This window comes from Pelobates fuscus, chromosome 1 (assembly GCF_036172605.1).
Source record: "Pelobates fuscus isolate aPelFus1 chromosome 1, aPelFus1.pri, whole genome shotgun sequence".
NCBI lineage: Eukaryota > Metazoa > Chordata > Amphibia > Anura > Pelobatidae > Pelobates > Pelobates fuscus.
The window spans coordinates 481,535,025-481,557,127 of NC_086317.1; the positions used below are offsets into that span (position 1 = coordinate 481,535,025).

The 22,103-nt window shown below is 40.8% G+C and overlaps 1 protein-coding gene across 1 annotated transcript in view; it reads left to right on the forward strand.

Annotated features, from left to right (window-relative positions):
- The first annotated feature begins 428 nt into the window (after positions 1–428).
- The window catches only part of PGM2L1 (phosphoglucomutase 2 like 1), a 75,064-nt gene continuing 53,389 nt past the window's right edge, over positions 429–22,103 (forward strand). The window contains exons 1-2 of the mRNA XM_063432347.1: positions 429–583; positions 21,215–21,382. Of these exons, the coding sequence (XP_063288417.1) occupies positions 479–583; positions 21,215–21,382 (273 nt within the window). The 5' untranslated portion in view covers positions 429–478. The remainder of the gene's footprint in view (positions 584–21,214; positions 21,383–22,103) is intronic.

Consider the following 22,103-nt stretch of genomic DNA (forward strand, 5'->3'; position numbering starts at 1 on the left):
TCCCATTACTCTCTATTTGTGAGCAGTTACCGAGCTCCCATTACTCTCTATGTGTGAGCAGTTACCGAGCTCCCATTACTCTCTATGTGTGAGCAGTTACAGAGGTCCCATTACTCTCTATGTGTGAGCAGTTACAGAGCTCCCATTACTCTCTATGTGTGAGCAGGGCTGAGCTGCTGTATCAGGTTTGGAAATAAAACATTCCGCGCATGCGCAGTGAGGCAGAGCCGCTGTTTCGTCCCGCGCATGCGCAGACACTGTTCGGAGTAGTCCGCCCCGCGCAAGCGCAGTGTTCAATACGTCCAGTCTGAGAGAGCGCAGTGTTTATCGCCTGGAGAGAGCGAGCTCGGTGTGAGAGAGACAGACAGAGCCCAGTCAGTCAGTTGGAGCGGATAGCGGGTAGCGGATAGCGGGTAGCGGGTAGCGGGTAGCGGGTAGCGGATAGCGGATAGCGGATAGCGGGTAGCGGGCTCTGGCCATGGAGGATCCCCGGGGGGATGTGAATTCCAACCTCCTGATCGTCAAATCCACCGGAGACCGACAGCTAGACACCGCCATCCACCAATGGCTGCAATGGGACAAGGTGAGTGCGCACTCACACTGCACCCCACTCACTGCACCCACACTGGTCCCACTCACTGCACCCACACTGGTCCCACTCACTGCATCCACACTGGACCCCACTGGACCCCACTCACTGCATCTACACTGGACCCACTCACTGCATCCACACCGGTCCCACTCACTGCATCCACACTGGACCCCACTGGACCCCACTCACTGCACCCACACTGGTCCCACTCACTGCACCCACACTGGTCCCACTCACTGCATCCACACTGGACCCCACTCACTGCATCCACACTGGACCCCACTCACTGCATCCACACTGGACCCCACTCACTGCATCCACACTGGACCCCACTCACTGCATCCACACTGGACCCCACTCACTGCATCCACACTGGACCCCACTCACTGCATCCACACTGGACCCCACTCACTGCATCCACACTGGACCCCACTCACTGCATCCACACTGGACCCCACTCACTGCATCCACACTGGACCCCACTCACTGCATCCACACTGGTCCCACTCACTGCATCCGCACTGGACCCCACTCACTGCATCCACACTGGACCCCACTCACTGCATCCACACTGGACCCCACTCACTGCATCCACACTGGACCCCACTGGACCCCACTCACTGCATCTACACTGGACCCCACTCACTGCATCTACACTGGACCCCACTCACTGCATCCACACTGGACCCCACTCACTGCATCCACACTGGACCCCACTCACTGCATCCACACTGGACCCCACTCACTGCATCCACACTGGACCCCACTCACTGCATCCACACTGGACCCCACTCACTGCATCCACACTGGACCCCACTCACTGCATCCACACTGGACCCCACTCACTGCATCCACACTGGTCCCACTCACTGCATCCGCACTGGACCCCACTCACTGCATCCGCACTGGACCCCACTCACTGCATCCGCACTGGACCCCACTCACTGCATCCGCACTGGACCCCCTCACTGCATCCGCACTGGACCCCACTCACTGCATCCGCACTGGACCCCACTCACTGCATCCGCACTGGACCCCACTCACTGCATCCGCACTGGACCCCACTCACTGCATCCACACTGCAACATTACTGGACCACACTCACTGCATCCACACTGCATTACTGAACACTGCAACAGGACTGGACCACATTGCACTCCCTGCATGTTAACCTAGACGGTTAACTTACGGTAATAGTTAAAAAAGTTATTATGACAGAAAAAAATTGATTTGAAAACATCGAACTAATTTTGGTTATTTTATAATGTAATAATAAAAAAAAAATGGCATAGTACCGTACCCTTATATTTAGTTTGTCACACCATTTCATACCTTAGCCGAGTACCTGGTTACAGGGTGACAGTCCAGACAGGATTGATAAGTAGCTTAGGGTATGACACCAACAAAATGTGTCATGTGAATCTGTCTTCTTTCTAGGACTCGCGTGTGGATTGTACAATGCACTGTTTATGGGGAACGTAGACTATGTGCATTTAGATCAGAGTGCTTTGAATAATAAATGGTTTGTAACTAGCTCAGTGTGATAAAGTAAGGATAGAGAGATTCTTGGCGTGTTTTATTCATGGCATTTACCGCTGACTTTCAGTTGCCTGGAGGCTAATACCTGTGTTATGTAATATAAAGGATGCTGCGGCTGCAAGCTTTGCTGTCTGTAATGGAGTTTACCCGATCTCCGCAATCCCACTGCTCAGAAAGCTTATCAGGGTTATTTACTAAACTGAGAATTTCAAATTTAAGGCCAAAATAGCCAAACTGTAAATACAAGTGACTTGGACAATTTCTCTAATTTGACTATTTTGGCCTACATTTAGCTGTGGGTATAGTGTTTATTTTTTGAAAACAATGGGGTTTATATTTTAAACAATGAATTGCATAAATTTACCAATCTACTTCCCTAATACTATCGTTGCCTTTTGTGTCGCTATACCCCACTCCCTCTAGCGTGTACTCATTGAGCAGGACCCTCAACCCCTCTGTTCCTATGCGACAAACTTGTCTGGTTACAAATACATGTCTGTTAGTCCACCCATTGTACAGTGCTACGGAATTTGTAGGCGCTATATAAATATAATAAAAATAGCCAAGCTAGTTTGAATAAATTTTACTGTGTCTATTATGACAAAAATATTGCAATCAAGTGTCCAATTTACTACAATTCATGGTTTAGTTAATAAACACCTGCTTGCCTACAGGTTTGATTGACATCAATCTAAATATACGGGTATCGTGCTATTTGTTCAATTGCAGCAACATTCACCGTTTATATACCCAGTCACTAAACTGAGAATTCAAAGGGAATTTCAAATTTGAGATCAAGATACCCAAACTGGCCAAAGTCAGCTATGCTTCCAGCTTGCTTACTCAGGCAGACCTTACATTTGAAATTAATTTTGAATTCTCAATTTAGTACCGTATATACTCGTGTATAAGTCGAGTGCAGTTTTGTGACCAACAATTGTGAAATATGCTATGTCTCGTGGATAAGTCGAGGGTAAAACTTGGGGCTATGAAATTCTGTGATTTTTATAATTTTGTCAGATTTTACCTAGGTAAGATCCTGGAACAATCAAACATGTCAGCTAAAAACTGGATTAAAAAAACACTGACACACACACTCACTGATAGAAACACACACTGACAAACAAGCATACACACTGACACAAACTCACACTTTTTATTTTTTTTTATACATTTAAACAAATGTGTGTACCAGTGGCCAGCCTTCTCTATTTAGAACACTTGGCTGCTGGGATATGATGTCATGTATCCCAGCAGCCTCTAACATAATGTGAGCTGATTGGCTGCAGCTCACATCCCCTCATTTGGCCGATACATCTGGAGGGGTAAGAGAGTGACCGTCGGGAGAGTGGTTTTATGTGCTCCCGCCGGTCCGACGAATATGAATGTCCCGTCCCTCTCCCTCCAGCTACCCTGATTATGCCGCCGCCCTCCTTCAGTTCGTGCTTTCTGACAGCTGCAGTCAGAAAGCACGAAAGTGAGTATGCCGCCGGACCGGCTAGGCGGCCGCCCGGTCCAGCGGCACCACTTTGATGCGGCCATCCCCCCTCACACCCGTGTATAAGTCGAGCCTGCATAATTAAGATAACATTACGTTTGCAGGCAAAATTTCTCGACCTATACACGGGTATATACGGTAAACAACCTGGTTTGTGTGTGTGTCCGCCCCCCACCCTTTATGTCATTCTCATCACTCCCTTACCCTTTGTGTGTATCTTATCCCTCCTGACTCCTATTATGCCTCTTAGCCCTCTCCTGTGGTGTGTATCCCTTATGTGTTTTTGGTTTTTTTTGTCATGCGTTTGTTTTGTAGCATGGCTGTGCCTGGTCACACAGTAAGCTCTGAGCATCGAACGGAGCGTGGCCATATAGAACGGGGACATGATATTCAGTGATTCCCCTGTCCTGTCTAATCCCTGCATGTCACTAGCAGCCAGACTTGTCTACAAATCCTTTTCACCTACAACAAATCAAATTCCGCTTAATCTACGCCCGGACATAACAATGTGTCACATAAGTCCTGTACGGATTGATTCGTTCAGGCGTAGATTAACAGGAATGTGATGTGTTTGTCGCAGGTGAAAAGGATTTGTGCGCAAGTCTACTTGCAGCATCTCTATCAATCAATGCAGATGAACATGAAGATGCCAAGCTACATTTAGTGACATGTAGGAAGAGTTAGGAAGCCTTTCACTCTTCCCTGAAGAGAGCAGAGCCACAGATATCAGCTCCGTGAGCATTACTGTGTATCATTCCTGTGCCATTATATGGTTCCTGTTGGTATATAATGCAGTTCTAGTCATCCTGTGTGAAGACTGGAGCTGCAGGAGATAACCTACCGTATATATTCGAGTATAAGCCGAGGCCCCTAATTTTACCCCAAAAAACTGAGAAAACGTATTGACTTGAGTATAAGACTAGGGTGGGAAATGCAGCAGCTACTGATAAATTTCTAAATAAAATTAGATCCTAAAATTATTTTAATTGAATATTTATTTACAGTGTGTGTGTGTATATAATGAATGCAGTGCGTGTGTTTGTGTGTGTGTTGCAGAGCCTTGGTGGGGGGTGGCCATTTTTATTCTTATTTTTTTAATTCTTATTTTAATAATTTTTTTGTTTTTATTAATTTTTTTTATTATTAATTTTTATTTTATTATTTTTTAAAATATTATTTTATTATTATTATTATTATTTATATATATTTTTTCTTCGTTTCCCTCCCCCCCCCCCCATGCTTGATACATGGCAGGGAGGGGGGCTCTCACTCCCTGGTGGTCCAGTGGCATTGGCAGTTCAGTGGAGGGGGGCTGGCAGGAAGCACTTACCTCTCCTGCAGCTCCTGTCAGCTCCCTCCTCCTCCGCGCCGGTCCGGTCAGCTCACAGTGTAAGTCTCGCGAAAGCCGCACTATGACCCCGCGGCTCTCGCGAGACTTACACTGGGAGCTGACCGAGGTGCTGACAGGAGCTGCAGGAGAGGTAAGTAAAAGCTCTCTGCAGCCCCCACAGCCCCATTGTCTGTATTATGGCAATGTAAATTGCCATAATACAGACATTGACTCGAGTATAAGACGAGTTGGGGTTTTTCAGCACAAATACTGTGCTGAAAAACTTGTCTTATACTCGAGTATATACGGTACTTATCTCAAAAACTTCTGCTGCATTAACCCCTTAAGGACACACACGACATGTGTGACATGTCATGATTCCCTTTTATTCCAGAAGTTTGGTCCTTAAGGGGTTAAACCAGTCACATAGAAGAAGAGGACATGCTTCTTATAGGAGGGTCTCATCCAGGCATGGAAACGGTATGGACGCAACTGCAGAAATTAAATAGAAACATCTGCGCCTCTTGCAACTGGTTGCCTCCACCTCATCTCCCTGTCAATCATTGTTATAAGCTCTGTCCTTTACACCTGGCAGGCAGCACCGGGCTTTCTCGGTGGCTATAGTATCGTGGCTGTGCGTGGGAAGGCTGAGCGTGATTGTGTGTGGTGGCTGAGTATGGCTAAGTGTGATTGCTTGTGTGGATTGGCTAAATGTTATTGTGTGGTTGTTGGTGAATGCGTCAAGAAAGGATTAGCGGAGTGTGATTGTGTATGGTGTTTGTAGGTTTTTAATAAAAAAAATGTTAAGTAATCAGGCTTTTTTTCATCTGTTGCTTCTTTAGCACAATAATTATATTTTTTTAATATCCATTTTCAGTGACAAAACAGATATTTCAAGCTGTTACTGTACAGAACGTTTAAATATTGCCCACAGTGTCATACGGACACATACTCACTTTTATACAAACTCATGTGTTGACATCTAGTTAGTCAAACACACATGCATACACTCATTCAGACACATAGTCAAACACACATACTCTAGTCTACATAGATGCTGCCTTTATACTTGGATACTGTTTATGAGAAATGACTGTGATTCCTTATAACCAGTGTGGATTTGATTGAACTCTAGTCTATATTAAATCACTAGTCCGTAAGACTCGATTGAAGTCATGATCTTGTAATGTAAAGACTCATTCTCGTGGATTGCTGTATTCTTTAAAGAGTTAATTCAACCCTTTTTGAATTACTGGGCATCATTCTTTAGGCCCCCTACAAATGCTAAAAAAAAAAAAAATATATATATATTTTTTTTTTTTTTTTTCATGCTATCAATTGCCTGAGGATTTATAAAATGTGTCACATATTATGTCATGCAGGTAGTCTATAGGAAGGCTTACATGTGTTTTTTGAATTCTACTGATCCGATTTCCTGGCTGTAGAACACATTGTAAGGGTGCTTTCCAAGTCACACTTTTCCACAATGACATCGTTCGAAAACATGTTCCTCTCTACATCATTTAACCTGTATTGGGGTGATGAGTAGTGTAATGTTAAAAGCAAGCATTTTATACATTATAATCTTTTTTTAATTAAATTTTTTTTTTTTTTTTATTATTATTGCTTCTGTCATTCCTGAATTTTATCAGGAAAAAAAGCTCGGAGATACTTTGCTTGCTCATATAAGCATTTCCTGGGTTTTTCTTACCTGTTGGCAACACAGTACTGGAATTATTGCGCTCTACTTTTACCAACAAAATGAATGAGACAGACAACTGTTACTAATATAGGGAGAACTTATGCAGCTTAAATGAACAATCTGCAACTCTGCTATTTTAGCCTGAACTGTACAGTTTCCTATCTCAACTTGCTTCCATTCTTGGTTTGATAAATCAACCCCATAGGGTTTTTTTTTTTTTATTATTTTTTTCTTGTGCATTTTGTTCCCCTTTATACATTGGAGGGAGCTAGGCTCCTTCTTGCCCCTGGTGATATAATACCTCCTCAGCATGTAAGTTTAAAGGAACACTATATAGTATAATACAAACATGCATTCATGAGACTATAGTGTTTAAAAAACTATTTAGGTGTCCTGCCTAAAATACTTAAATTTAAATTAAAAAAATAATTTGTAAGTGTTTTTGTGTCCGTTTCCGTTTGTGTGTCTTTCATTCAGTGAGCATGTGTGTCAAATCAGTGTGTCTGTTATTGAGTGTTTACATGACTAGCCCCACTCCAATCGCATAGGAAAGGTGTTTAAACTGGCTCCACCACCATGGCTGAGATAATCAATCTTGATGATCTCAGCCAACCCAATGCTTTCCCATAGGAGAGCATTGGGGTGATATTGCACATGTGCAGTAAAACCCTGTGCTGCGCCATTCAGGACCTCCTTATAGAAATGCATCTATATGGGGAACATTCAGTATCTCCATCTAGAAATGCATGGACTTGGAATCACATGTAGTAGCCGTCTGAGTGACTGTCAGTAGAGGTGTTACTTGGCAAAAATGTAAAGCCTGCAGGGACAGGCTGTAGAGACCCCAGAACCACTATATTAAGATGTAGTGCTTATGGTGACTATAGGACCACTTTAACCCCTTAACGACCGCTGACGGTTCAGGACCGTCAGCGGTAAAACGTGCGTTTGGACCGCTGACGGTCCTGAACCGTCATAACGGTTTTGGGCTACTTACCTGATCGCCGTCGGTCCCACGGCGGCGATCAGTGCTCCACCCGGTCCAGGGGGGTTGCCTGTCTGCCCAGGCAGTCCCCCTTCGGCAGATCAGGACCCCACGGCCATGTGATCACTCGATCACTCGATCACATGACCGCAATAGGTGTCCATGTGTCTGCCTGCAGGGGGACTGTCTGTGCTGACAGGCAGTCTCCCTGCAAGTGAAAAATCCAAAATAAAGTGTAAAAAAAAAAATCTGTGTAAAAAAAAAAAATAAATATGTGTATATATATGCTATATATACATGTATTATATCTATATATACCTATATATAATATATGTATATATATCATATATATAATGTCACACTAAGTGTATTTTTATATTTATATATACGTATATAATTATAAAAATACACTTATATTTAAATTACACACGAATATATACAATATATATAATAACTATATATATGGTATATATATATTATTATAAAATACAAATAATGTTAATAAAAATAAATAACAAAAAATAAAAATAATTTTTAATAATTAAAAAAAATTATATATATATATTCAGTTTTATTCTAACAGTATTTTGATATTGATATATATATATATTTATATCAAAATATACTTAGAATGTAATGATATATATATCTATGTATAAATAAATAAATAAAAATAATACGAAATATACATATGTCCACATACATAATTACATAAATAATTTCATAAATATACACGTAGACGTCAAATATATAAATATGTATATATATTAAAATTCTACGTGCATATTTATGTAATATTTTTACCTAATTAAGTAATTTTAATGATTGCAATTTGAGGGACCTGCCTGCCAACCCAGGCCAAAAGTCCAGATAATTTAATTTGCTAGCACTGTGTTTAACCCTGTAACTTTCTATGACACCCTAAATCCTGTACATGGGGGTACTGTTTTACTCGGGAGACTTCGCTGAACACAAATATTAGTGTTTCAAAACAGTAAAACAGTAAGTTTTTTGCATTTTTCACACACAAACAGCTCTTTCACTGAGGATATTATTGCTGTGATATATTTTACTGTTCTGATACACTAATATTTGTGTTCAGCGAAGTCTCCTGAGTATAACAGTACCCCACATGTAGAGGTTTTATAGTGTTTGTGAAAGTTACAGGGTCAAATATAAGGCTTGATTTTACTTTTTTTTTTTTTATTGAAATTTGTCAGATTGGTTAGGTTGCCTTTGAGAGCGTATGGTAGCCAAGGAATGAGAATTAGCCCCATGATGGCATACCATTTGCGAAAGAAGACAACCCAAGGTATTGCAAATGGGGTATGTTCAGCTTTTTTTAGTAGCCACTTAGTCACAAACACCGGCCAAAGTTAGCGTTTTTTGCATTTTTAACACACAAACAAATATAAATGCTAACTTTGGCCAGTGTTTGTGACTAGGTGGCTACTAAAAAAAACTGGACATACCCCATTTTGAATACCCTGGGTTGTCTACTTTAAAAAATATGTACATGTTAGGTGTGTTTCGGGGATTTATGACAGATAACGGTGTAACAATGTCACTATTGATACATTTAAAATATATATATATTGAAACAGCAATTTCCTACTTGTATTTATAGGCCTATAACTTGCAAAAAAAAGCAATAAAGCATGTAAACACTGGGTGTTTTTAAACTCGGGACAAAATTTTGAATCTATTTAGCAGTTTTTTTCATTAGCTTTTGTAGATAAGTAAAAGATTTTTCAAGTAAAAGTCCAAAAACATGTTTTTTTTTTTATTTTTCACCATATTTTATTATTTTTTTTAAATACAATATATGACATAATATATATACTGGTATGTAAAGAAAGCCCTTCTTGTCGTGAAAAAAACAGTATATAACTTGTATGGGAACCGTAAATGAGAGAGCGGAAAATTACAGCTAAACACAAACACCACAAAAGTGTTAAAACTGCTCTGGTCCTTAACGTACAAACATCGCAAAAACAGGCCGGTCCTGAAGGGGTTAAAGGAACACTATAGTCACCTAAACTACTTTAGCTAAATAAAGCAGTTTTAGTGTATAGATCATTCCCCTGCAATTTCACTGCTCAATTCACTGTCATTTAGGAGTTAAATCACTTTGTTTCTGTTTATGCAGCCCTAGCCACACCTCCCCTGGCTATGATTGGCAGAGCCTGCATGAAAAAAAAAAAGCTGGTTTCACTTTCAAACAGATGTAATTTGCCTTAAATAATTGGATCTCAATCTCTAAATTGAACTTTAATCACATACAGGAGGCTCTTGCAGGGTCTAGGAAGCTATTAACATAGCAGGGGATAAGAAAATCTTAATTAAACAGAACTGGCAATAAAGAAAGCCTAAATAGGGCTCTCTTTACAGGAAGTGTTTATGGAAGTCTGTGCAAGACACATGCAGGGAGGTGTGACTAGGGTTCATAAACAAAGGGATTTAACTCCTAAATGGCAGAGGATTGAGCAGCGAGGCTGCAGGGGCATGTTCTATACACCAAAACTGCTTCATTAAGCTAAAGCTTTTCAGATGACTATAGTGTTCCTTTAAGAACAATATTTGTGTTGTTGAAAATAAAGCTTTGTTGGTTTAAAAAAAAAAAACGGTCTTATAACTTTTTTTTTTTATATATATAAATAGTGTCCCTTTAAGAAACATGCACATTTCAAAACCAGGCAGAGAAACATGAATGAATACGTTGCATTATTATTTTTACCTGTACTGGCAGTGGCAAGTTCTAGCGTGCATAATTTTAAATACTTGTTTCTGGAGTTTAGAATATATATATTATTACATTTATATAATATTTGTATTTTATGAGGATCATTGTAGATACAATATACACATATGTTGGATACAAATATATTGTGAGGGGCGAAATGAGCAAAGAAGGCTTTAAAAATTGTCTTTATTGTAAACAATAATACTCAAAAATACTCTGCTCTCATGGATATCAAACAATTGCAAGCACACCGGTTTATAAAAATAAATACCGTATATACTAGAGTATAAGCCGACCCGAATATAAGCCGAGGCCCCCTAATTTTACCCCAAAAAACTGGGAAAACTTATTGACTCTAGTATAAGACTAGGGTGGGAAATGCAGCAGCTACTGGTAAATTTCTAAATAAAATTAGATCCTAAAAAAAAATGTTAATTTAATATTTATTTATAGTGTGTGTATATAATGAGTGCAGTGTGTGTGTGATGCAGAGCCTTGGTGGGGGGGTGGGCATTTTTATTATTTTTTTAATTATTATAATTGTAATATTATTTTTGTTATATTAATTATTTTTAATATTATTATTTTATTATAATTTTTATTTTTTTCGTCCTTCACTCCCTGGTTGTCCAGTGGATGGGCACTGTGTAGGAGGGGGGCTGGCAGAGCTCTTACTTACCTCTCCTGCAGCTCCTGTCAGCTCCCTCCACCTCTGTCAGCTCCCACTGTAAGTCTCGCGAGAGCCGCACTATGACCCCGCGGCTCTCGCGAGACTTACACTGGGAGCTGACAGAGGTGCTGAACGGACCGCCGCGGAGGAGGAGAGAGCTGACAGGAGCTGCAGGAGAGGTAAGTAACCGCACACAGCCCCCAGTCTGTATTATGGCAATGTAAATTGCCATAATACAGACAGTGACTCGAGTATAAGCCGAGTTGGGGTTTTTCAGCACAAAAAATGTGCTGAAAAACTCAGCTTATACTCGAGTATATACGGTAAATAAATAAAACTGATAAATATGTGGCACAACTATTGGCATTATATGAGGAAAATATATTTAAAGTATATTCCCATTGATATTTGAAATGTTTTAGAACACCTGGGTGACTAGGAACAGGAAACTGTTCAAACATGACTTCCAGTTTCACAGGGGCCAAATTCCCTTAGTCATTCTTCATAATGGGTAAGAGCAAGGGATATAGCTATGATGCGCAGCAAAAGTTTCCATCATCAGGACAATAATTAAGAATCAACTTGGAAGAGCACATGTGTCTACGTTGTCTCAACGCATTGCGAATATAATGGTTAGCGTATCCAAAAATCTCAAACGTATCACAGCAGGAGAATTGCAAAAGTTTGTTACGTCTTTGGTCAGAAAATTTCTTACTATCCAACGTCCCCCACATCGCCACAATTTTTTTAGAATGGTTTAAAAAAAAAAAAAATGCTTCTACTCTCATCCAAAAACAAACTGAACACACACACACATAGTGGTAGCCATATGGAAAGGTAACTCATTCCCATGGTTAAATATGGTGCTGACTGTTTTTCTGACAGAGGACCTGGGCGTTTTTAGGATACCTGTTATAATGGACTCGAACACCTGACTGCTGCTGCTAGAAAGCTTAGAATGGGTTGTGGTTGGATCTTCCAGCAGGACAATGACCCAAACCACATCAAAATCACCACAAAAATAGTGTACTCACATGGATATCCCAGTCCCCTAACTTGAACCCCATATAAAACCTGTGAGGTTGGCCAAAGAGCAGAGTCCAGCAGCTACAACCTTGAAATTTGAAGTATCTGTAAAGACTCTATGGAGGAATGGTCTCAGGTCCCTTGCTATGTATTTTCCAGCCTCATCAGTCATTCTAGAAGACCCCAAACTATTGACAAACGGATTGCCAATAATTGTGACACACATATTTACATATGTAACAATATTTTTATTTACATATTTTTTTTTATAAACTTGCTATGTTTGCAATTGTTTGATATCCATGAGAGCAGAGTATTTTTGGATATTTTTTGTACAAAGGGTTAAACCAGGGGTAGTCGACCTTTTTCTATCTACCACCCACTAATGCATCTTTCTTAAAAGAAAAATGTCCTTACCGCCCATCAGTTTTCACGCAAGTGCTGAATAATTTTAAGAATGAGGATGTTTTTAAAAAAAAATTAAGTACATTTATCTTTTTATTTCTACTTAATGCATGTTTATAATGTTTTTAACTTTTATAAAGTTTAATGAGAATACAAAGTAAATTGAAATTACCTTTACTAGTGATTAATGAGATCCTTGAGGTTGATGCTGCGAGACTAAATATTTGATATCTGGTTCGATTTTCGTAAGGAACAAACGAAGGTCTCCTCTTTCGGTGATATTCAGACAATTTCTCTGTTTGCTCATACTATGATTTCTCATCTGTGCATCAGCTCCCCTCCTCTCCCTCCTCAATTCCCCTCCCCACCTTTTTTTCTTCCTTTTTTCTATTTTTAACCTTCCTTATAGCAAAGCCCAGTAGGAAGGCTGAGCTAGGTAGCCCATTTATTATTATTATTATTATTATTATTATTATTATTATTATTATTATTATTAGCCAACAACAATTCTCTCCTTTTCCTTTTTATATTTTTATTTTCATTTTTTCTCCTTTTTTACAAGTACTCTGCTCCTTCTTTCTCCTATTCTACAAGTACTCTGCTCCTTCTTTCTCCTATTCTACAAATACTCTGCTCCTTCTTTCTCCTATTCTACAAGTACTCCGCTCCTTCTGTCTCCTATTCTACAAGTACTCTGCTCCTTCTTTCTCCTATTCTACACGTACTCTGCTCCTTCTTTCTCCTATTCTACAAGTACTCTGCTCCTTCTTTCTCCTATTCTACACGTACTCTGCTCCTTCTTTCTCCTATTCTACACGTACTCTGCTCCTTCTTTCTCCTATTCTACACGTACTCTGCTCCTTCTTTCTCCTATTCTACACGTACTCTGCTCCTTCTTTCTCCTATTCTACACGTACTCTGCTCCTTCTTTCTCCTATTCTACACGTACTCTGCTCCTTCTTTCTCCTATTCTACACGTACTCTGCTCCTTCTTTCTCCTATTCTACACGTACTCTGCTCCTTCTTTCTCCTATTCTACACGTACTCTGCTCCTTCTTTCTCCTATTCTACACGTACTCTGCTCCTTCTTTCTCCTATTCTACACGTACTCTGCTCCTTCTTTCTCCTATTCTACACGTACTCTGCTCCTTCTTTCTCCTATTCTACACGTACTCTGCTCCTTCTTTCTCCTATTCTACACGTACTCTGCTCCTTCTTTCTCCTATTCTACACGTACTCTGCTCCTTCTTTCTCCTATTCTACACGTACTCTGCTCCTTCTTTCTCCTATTCTACACGTACTCTGCTCCTTCTTTCTCCTATTCTACACGTACTCTGCTCCTTCTTTCTCCTATTCTACACGTACTCTGCTCCTTCTTTCTCCTATTCTACACGTACTCTGCTCCTTCTTTCTCCTATTCTACACGTACTCTGCTCCTTCTTTCTCCTATTCTACACGTACTCTGCTCCTTCTTTCTCCTATTCTACACGTACTCTGCTCCTTCTTTCTCCTATTCTACACGTACTCTGCTCCTTCTTTCTCCTATTCTACACGTACTCTGCTCCTTCTTTCTCCTATTCTACACGTACTCTGCTCCTTCTTTCTCCTATTCTACACGTACTCTGCTCCTTCTTTCTCCTATTCTACACGTACTCTGCTCCTTCTTTCTCCTATTCTACACGTACTCTGCTCCTTCTTTCTCCTATTCTACACGTACTCTGCTCCTTCTTTCTCCTATTCTACACGTACTCTGCTCCTTCTTTCTCCTATTCTACACGTACTCTGCTCCTTCTTTCTCCTATTCTACACGTACTCTGCTCCTTCTTTCTCCTATTCTACACGTACTCTGCTCCTTCTTTCTCCTATTCTACACGTACTCTGCTCCTTCTTTCTCCTATTCTACACGTACTCTGCTCCTTCTTTCTCCTATTCTACACGTACTCCGCTCCTTCTTTCTCCTATTCTACACGTACTCCGCTCCTTCTTTCTCCTATTCTACACGTACTCCGCTCCTTCTTTCTCCTATTCTACACGTACTCCGCTCCTTCTTTCTCCTATTCTACACGTACTCCGCTCCTTCTTTCTCCTATTCTACACGTACTCCGCTCCTTCTTTCTCCTATTCTACACGTACTCCGCTCCTTCTTTCTCCTATTCTACACGTACTCCGCTCCTTCTTTCTCCTATTCTACACGTACTCCGCTCCTTCTTTCTCCTATTCTACACGTACTCCGCTCCTTCTTTCTCCTATTCTACACGTACTCCGCTCCTTCTTTCTCCTATTCTACACGTACTCCGCTCCTTCTTTCTCCTATTCTACACGTACTCCGCTCCTTCTTTCTCCTATTCTACACGTACTCCGCTCCTTCTTTCTCCTATTCTACACGTACTCCGCTCCTTCTTTCTCCTATTCTACACGTACTCCGCTCCTTCTTTCTCCTATTCTACACGTACTCCGCTCCTTCTTTCTCCTATTCTACACGTACTCCGCTCCTTCTTTCTCCTATTCTACACGTACTCCGCTCCTTCTTTCTCCTATTCTACACGTACTCCGCTCCTTCTTTCTCCTATTCTACACGTACTCCGCTCCTTCTTTCTCCTATTCTACACGTACTCCGCTCCTTCTTTCTCCTATTCTACACGTACTCCGCTCCTTCTTTCTCCTTTATTTTACACGTACTCCGCTCCTTCTTTCTCCTTTATTTTACACGTACTCCGCTCCTTCTTTCTCCTTTATTTTACACGTACTCCGCTCCTTCTTTCTCCTTTATTTTACACGTACTCCGCTCCTTCTTTCTCCTTTATTTTACACGTACTCCGCTCCTTCTTTCTCCTTTATTTTACACGTACTCCGCTCCTTCTTTCTCCTTTATTTTACACGTACTCCGCTCCTTCTTTCTCCTTTATTTTACACGTACTCCGCTCCTTCTTTCTCCTTTATTTAACACGTACTCCGCTCCTTCTTTCTCCTTTATTTAACACGTACTCCGCTCCTTCTTTCTCCTTTATTTAACAAGTGCTCCGCTCCTTCTTTCTCCTTTATTTAACAAGTGCTCCGCTCCTTCTTTCTCCTTTATTTAACAAGTGCTCCACTCCCTGCTATTGTGTATCCCCCATACCTACTCCAACTCCTTTCTCTACCCGCGTGTTACACTCGTTCACGAGCACACGCATTCGTACGTGCATACGCCCGTGCGATATGGGCGCACATGCGCGTTCAGGCACACACGCTCGCGCTTTCATGCATTCGCATCTGCAACCTCGCACTTCCTGCTTTCATGCACTTCGCACTAAGTGTGCGAGAGATGAATAAAGGGTTCATCTCACTAAATGGAGGGAGGATTCTGCTACCGCCCACCTGAAATCCCAAAACGCCAACTGGTGGGCGGTAGGGACCAGGTTGGCAACCCATGGGTTAAACAATAATGACATTTTTTTTCACGGCCTACTTTGCTCATATTTACCAAGGGTATTACTGGTGGGCACTGTATATCTGCTGACACTACAACTTTAATACCAGCCATATAATCAAACACTGCCACAAAAAGCACATTTTAGTAAAAATTAGACCCACCAGGGTATTTACAATCCTGTTGACACTTTTCCTCTAACCATTTATCACCAACCAGTTTGCTAGTTATGTTTAATGCTTTGTGTTTTTTACACACTTTTCATTTTCATTGGAAGTTTCAGACCATGTATTGCTACACTGCTACAACCCCTGAGTAAAGCAGGATCCCACATGGAGACCTCAATGACGTGCTCTTGGTTCAGGGGCCCTGAGGTAAAAATCATTGCAGTTATGTAGACATTGCAATGTTTCCAACGTAGGCTTAACACACTATTATAGTGGCTGTCTTCCTATCAGACAATAGCTCCCATGTTGAGAACCACTTCAGTGAGAGGAAGCCGTTACAGTGCCTACATGGAACACTCACACTCCCATCGGTGCTTGGAGTGTCCAGGTGCTTTTCTTTTACGTTTAGAGGTTGAACTGTTGTCAAGTTGTTATGAGATAGGAAAGCCCAGGAAAAAAAACTCAAAGAAAAATTGGTTTAAAAAAAAAAAACCAACAAAAAAAAGTTTTATTTCCAGAATAGTTTTTTATACAACTTGGAAATTAGATAAATTATTTTACAATTATGACATGTTGTTGATATATCTAAACCTCCAGTACTTCTAAAAACTATATAATATGAAGGCTTTTATGAAAGACTTTGTATAAAGTCTTAAACTCATTGCAATTTCTGTAAATCCTAGAGTAAAATAGAAATATGCATTTTCTAGCGGAGGTATTGGATTAATATAGATTCCCACTGAAGTTGTCTGGGTGCAGTGTCCCAGTCACTTTATTCCTGCAGGGGAACAGAAACTGCGATATACATTGCAGGGTTAAGACCGCCTCTAGTGACCGTCTCCCAGACAGCCACTAGAAAACTTCCTGCAGTTTCACTGAGTTTAATGATGTGAAACGATGCTGGGTGTCATCACGCTGTGCATGAGGACTTGCAGCGTCTTGCCGTTCCCTATAGGAACGCATTGATTTAATGCTTTCCTGTGGGGAAGGCCTAATACGCATTAGGTTCCAGTATTGCCCAATTTTTTTCCCATTTTGGCTATTTTTACCATTATGTGTTTTCGAGGTCTTTTCTCTTTAATGGAAATAAGTTCTCTCTCGCTTAGAGGAGACAAAATAATGTTCTTAGTTTTGTTGGTGGTTTAGAGCAGAGGTAGTCAACCTTTTAATACCTACCGCCCACTTTTGTATCTTTGTTGATGGTAAAATATCCTTACTGCCCACCAGTGCCACAGTAACTAATTTTATAGCGCAAATGTGTGTGTGTGTGTGTGTAAGGGGTTTAGTCTGTGCTGTGTTTAGGTGGGTGAGATGTGAAAATCTATATTAATGTCTCCCCCACCCTTCTTCTTACCTATTACCAGGGAGGAGGGACATAATGCTGCAAGTCCTGGTTGTCCAGTGGTGGCATGTTCACTTTAGCCTGCAGTCCTCCACAAACAGCACTGTATCTGAACATTGCTATGTTAACGCGTGGCAACACTCCGACCAGCCTGCTCGTGGGAGGAACACAGCCTCCCTGGCCTTTCCCTCCCTCTTTGATCTCACCAGCCTAAGAGGGCTTAGAGCAAGGATGGCTCTGCATGGGCCGGCAGGGGAGATGAAAGGATTTCCCCTGCCGGGCTTGTCCCACGGCCATTGAGGCACACCAGACATTTTCCTCAGAACCCACCACCGCCCACTTGAAATCATAAATCGCCCACTAGTGGGTGGTAGGGACCAGGTTGACTACCCCTGGTTTAGAGTGTTACTTTCATCACCAATTTCTGTAGTGGTACATTTTTTCATTTTTGACATTGAATTGTGACGGTAATTTCACTGTATTTGTGTATTGTTATCTTGAAATCTTTTATTCCATGTCTATATGGGGTTAGTCAGGACCCCTGTCACAGCTACAATATGACAGTCACCAGTCTTTAAATGTGCATTTACACTTGGTCAGACAGGGTCCTGCAGGAAGGGGTTAACAATTTGGACTATTTAAAATGATGTTAAACTCTGACGACATAGATGATGTTTATTGTAGAAGCAGGGGAAAAAACTCTTCATAGAGTGTGCACCACCCCTATATATAATTTCTAAATGGCACCTTTATTACACTGGGCATGTGTTTAATTCCATATGTCACTAATTACTGATGCCATTTTTGCAAGTGATTCAGAAAGCCTAATGGCAGTGATGAAACATACAGGACCAGACTTTGCACTTGGAAACAGATTTTATTATTCATAATACAATTATTATTCTATATTAGATCACAGTCTGTCTCATTGTAGACACTCCCTGCACTGCAGGCTATAATAATGTTAGGGGTGTATAATGAAATTGATTAATCTTGTTTACCCTTTGTCGTTTGTCCTTGGGTGCGAGAGATTTCAGTGTATCCATTGTGTTCTCACCTAGCCCCAGCTCAGCCATACATTCCTATATTAAGGGGTTGCCCATCTACACTCTCTATCCTTTTTATATTCTCATTTAAAGGTTACTCCAACCATCATAGCCACTGATAGCCCGCTGTATTTGTTATGATGGTAGGGGTATCCTGGGGCTGTTCCCCCGGCAATGGGAAAAACCATTTGCCCTCATACCCGGTCCTGCCGGTGCCGAGTCTTTTCTGTAAGCAGGTTTACGACGGTTTCTGTGCATCGATATTTGCACTGAACTGACTATAGCCAGCCCAGAACACTTATTACGGACTGGATGACAAGGTCCCGATGATGCGGCCGGAGGTGGAGTTTTACCTCCGGCAGCATTTCACACGCTGCACATATTAATAATAATATTATTATTTTTTATTTTTTTATTTATATAGTGCCATCAAATTCCGCAGCGCTTTACAATGGGTGGATGAACAAACATGTAGTTGTAACCAGACAAGTTGGACACACAGGAACAGAGGGGTTGAAGGCCCTGCTCAATGAGCTTACATGCTAGAGGGAGTGGGGTAAAATGACACAAAAAGGTAAGGATAGTATTAGACTAGTGACATACAGCCTCTCGGCACCATGACCACTTCAAATCACTGAAAATCAACCTTTTCTTTATATGTAATTATATGTTTAACAGGATTATTCACTTAAACTCCAGATTGCAGAGAATTAAAGTTAGTATAATGTGGTTGATCTATTGCACTTTGCCCATAAGAGTTTTTTTAATTATTTTTCTAATGTCAAGAAGAGGGACAGCATTGCTATTCTGAACTAATATCAAACTCATCCTGTAGAGGAAGGGGCTAGAATTTATATTCCATTCTGTCTCCTATAGATATGGTAAAATAAAGTCATAGCGTATTGTATTTGCTCTAACGTACTCTACCTGTAGTGTTTCTTTTTAGAGTCTCTGTTTTCGGATTAATACAGTTAGATGGCAGATTATGTATTGGATGTTTTATATCTTATGGAAGCATCCCTGCAATATTGGGCTGGGAGATTAATTTTTACACAAACCTTGTTCCTGCATTCCATTATGTGTGAATGTAGAGTAGTTAGAAGCTCACATGAGTATATTGCTGAAGCTGGCCTAATGCAGAAAGTGCTGGCTCGGGCTTGTGAGATGCTGGCTGACCTTTGTGATTTAAATGTCACATGCATTTATATTCCACATCCGCTCCGTTTACCTTCCTGCCCAGATAACAAACACCCTGAGCTGTATGTTATTTCTTACATTGATTGTAAATCAGTTTTGTTTACTGTAAGCTCGTTTGAGCAGGGTCTTCTTCAACCTATCGTTCCTGAAAGTTTTCTAGTAATTGTCCTATTTATAGTTAAATACCCCCTCTCATAATATTGTAAAGCGCTACGGAATCTGTTGGCGCTATATAAATGGCAATAATAATAACTGCAGAAACCGATCTCATGGGATTTTGAGTTCTTCTATTTTATTACTATTCTTATTCCTCTTAATTAATTCCTACTCTGGATTGTACGGAAGGAAACGCTTAAGATTTCTGAATTTTATATTGTATTCATGATTTTGCAGAGAAACATCTGGTCCATTATCACTTCCCATTTGAAAAAATAAGATTTAGGGCTTATTTACAGTCTTGGATTTCTGCATCTTAGAGGAACCTGCTTTTATCAAAGCAACTATACTTACTGTGTGTGGGCACTAATGTAATATGGAAGTGGTATTTTTACATCTTTCTCATTTTTGTCTGGCTTAGTTGACATTTTATCTAAAAGAGGTAATTTACGAATGCGTAACATTTCTTGCAAGTATTAGAATTTCAATCCTATACAGGAAGTAAAAAAACAAAACATAAAATTAAAATTTTAGCTCCTATGAAAGAAAAGTAGCGTCCTTGTCAGTTATGTAAAAATATACACACTTAAAGGGATTCTATACAAAGGGATTACAAATCTGTTTTCCTAATAACACTATAGTGCCCTTTAGTCCTCCCTTCCCTTGTGCCCCCCCCAGCACATAAAGGGTTAAAAAACATTTAACTCTTACCAGATTCAAGCACAGCTGTCTCTTGGCACTAGGTCAGAACTCTGCCTCCTCCAATGTCATCTGGCGGGGGATCTAATGCGCATGCGAGTGCGTTAGGCATTCCCCATAGGAAAAGCACTGTCTCAAGGGCATTCAGGTGTAGTGCAATGTTGTGGTGAGATTTCTGGAGCTTATATACTAAATCTTGTACATTTGTTAGGTTAGTTGAGACTTCGGCCATATCAGTCTCCGCGGCCTGTACTCTGTCCTTTGTGCATTGTAGGTCTGCCTTGAGTCCTGCTAGTTCTTTTGATAAAGTCGAAAGTCGTGTAACAGAATATCAAAAGTCATGCTTTGTTGCTGGTGGCGATCCCTCTGGGGGTGCTGGTGATATTATGCAGAGGCTGTTTCCCTCTGCTTGTTCAGCCAGGCCTGTTTGGGTAGGGAGAGGTTGGCGTTCCACTGAGGCCTGTTTGCTACTAAACTGGCCAGATTTAGGAATCAGTGGTATGGGGCAGTGGTAACCAACTTTGTCCATCCAGGCTCAGTGAGCATCATGGGGAGTGTAGTCTACAAACATAGGGGATACCGTGAACTGCTGTAAATTACTATGCGTGGGTCAGGTTGCAATGTAATGTGTGCGGGTGATTACCTCATTATCTGATTTCAATAATGGACCAATATATTTAAATGGGTGTTTTGTTGTCTTTCCGGCAGAATCCTAAAACGAGAGCCCAGATTGAGACGTTGCTGCACAATGGCATGAACAAGGAGCTGCGAGAGCGGCTGTGCTGCCGCATGTCGTTTGGCACTGCTGGTCTGCGCTCCGCCATGGGAGCCGGATTCTCTTGTATCAATGACTTGACTATCATCCAAACAACGCAGGTAAGCAGCTGGGTGCATGGCGTGTCAGAAATCCACATCATGGGATGATCACATTGGGGTTTAATCCCCAAACATGGTTTTCTACAGAATTATACATGGAATTGCAAAATGTATGCTTGAGTATGCAAGCTGCTGTAATAGATGATTCAGAGATTGTTTCCTTAAACATTGCTGTGTGTGTTATACTTGGCACTATTTGGAATCCTGAGTTTTGTTTTGTTTTATTTTTTTTTATTTTTTTGACCAGCTTGAATTTCAGTTTGTTTTGGACAGATCGTTTTGCCTTCTCCCGTCTGTTCACAGTCTCACCAGCTACCCATTGAGAGTAATAATAATAATTCACCAAAGCAAGGGTCTGACACATGAAACTATACTCTGGAAAATAACTTGGGAAAGCCCATAGAATAAAAGTTTGAAATTCATCCATAACTTGCATACACTTTTTATCTTTTTAATATGATGGTCCCATTTTAAAATGTGTATATAATTTTGTATAGCGCCAACAAAATCCACGTTGCTTTTACGATTATAGAAAAAGGGATATGAAGGCCCTTCAATCAGTATGCTAAAGCAGACGGATATATATCATTGGGTGTTTTGCAAGACTTGCCATGGACTCTTACTGGTGAGGTGGACAGATTTCAATAGAAATGTACACTTTTGTAAATTAACCTTGCTACACCCCCTGACTTTCAAGCAGACAGCATGTCCTGTTACTTCC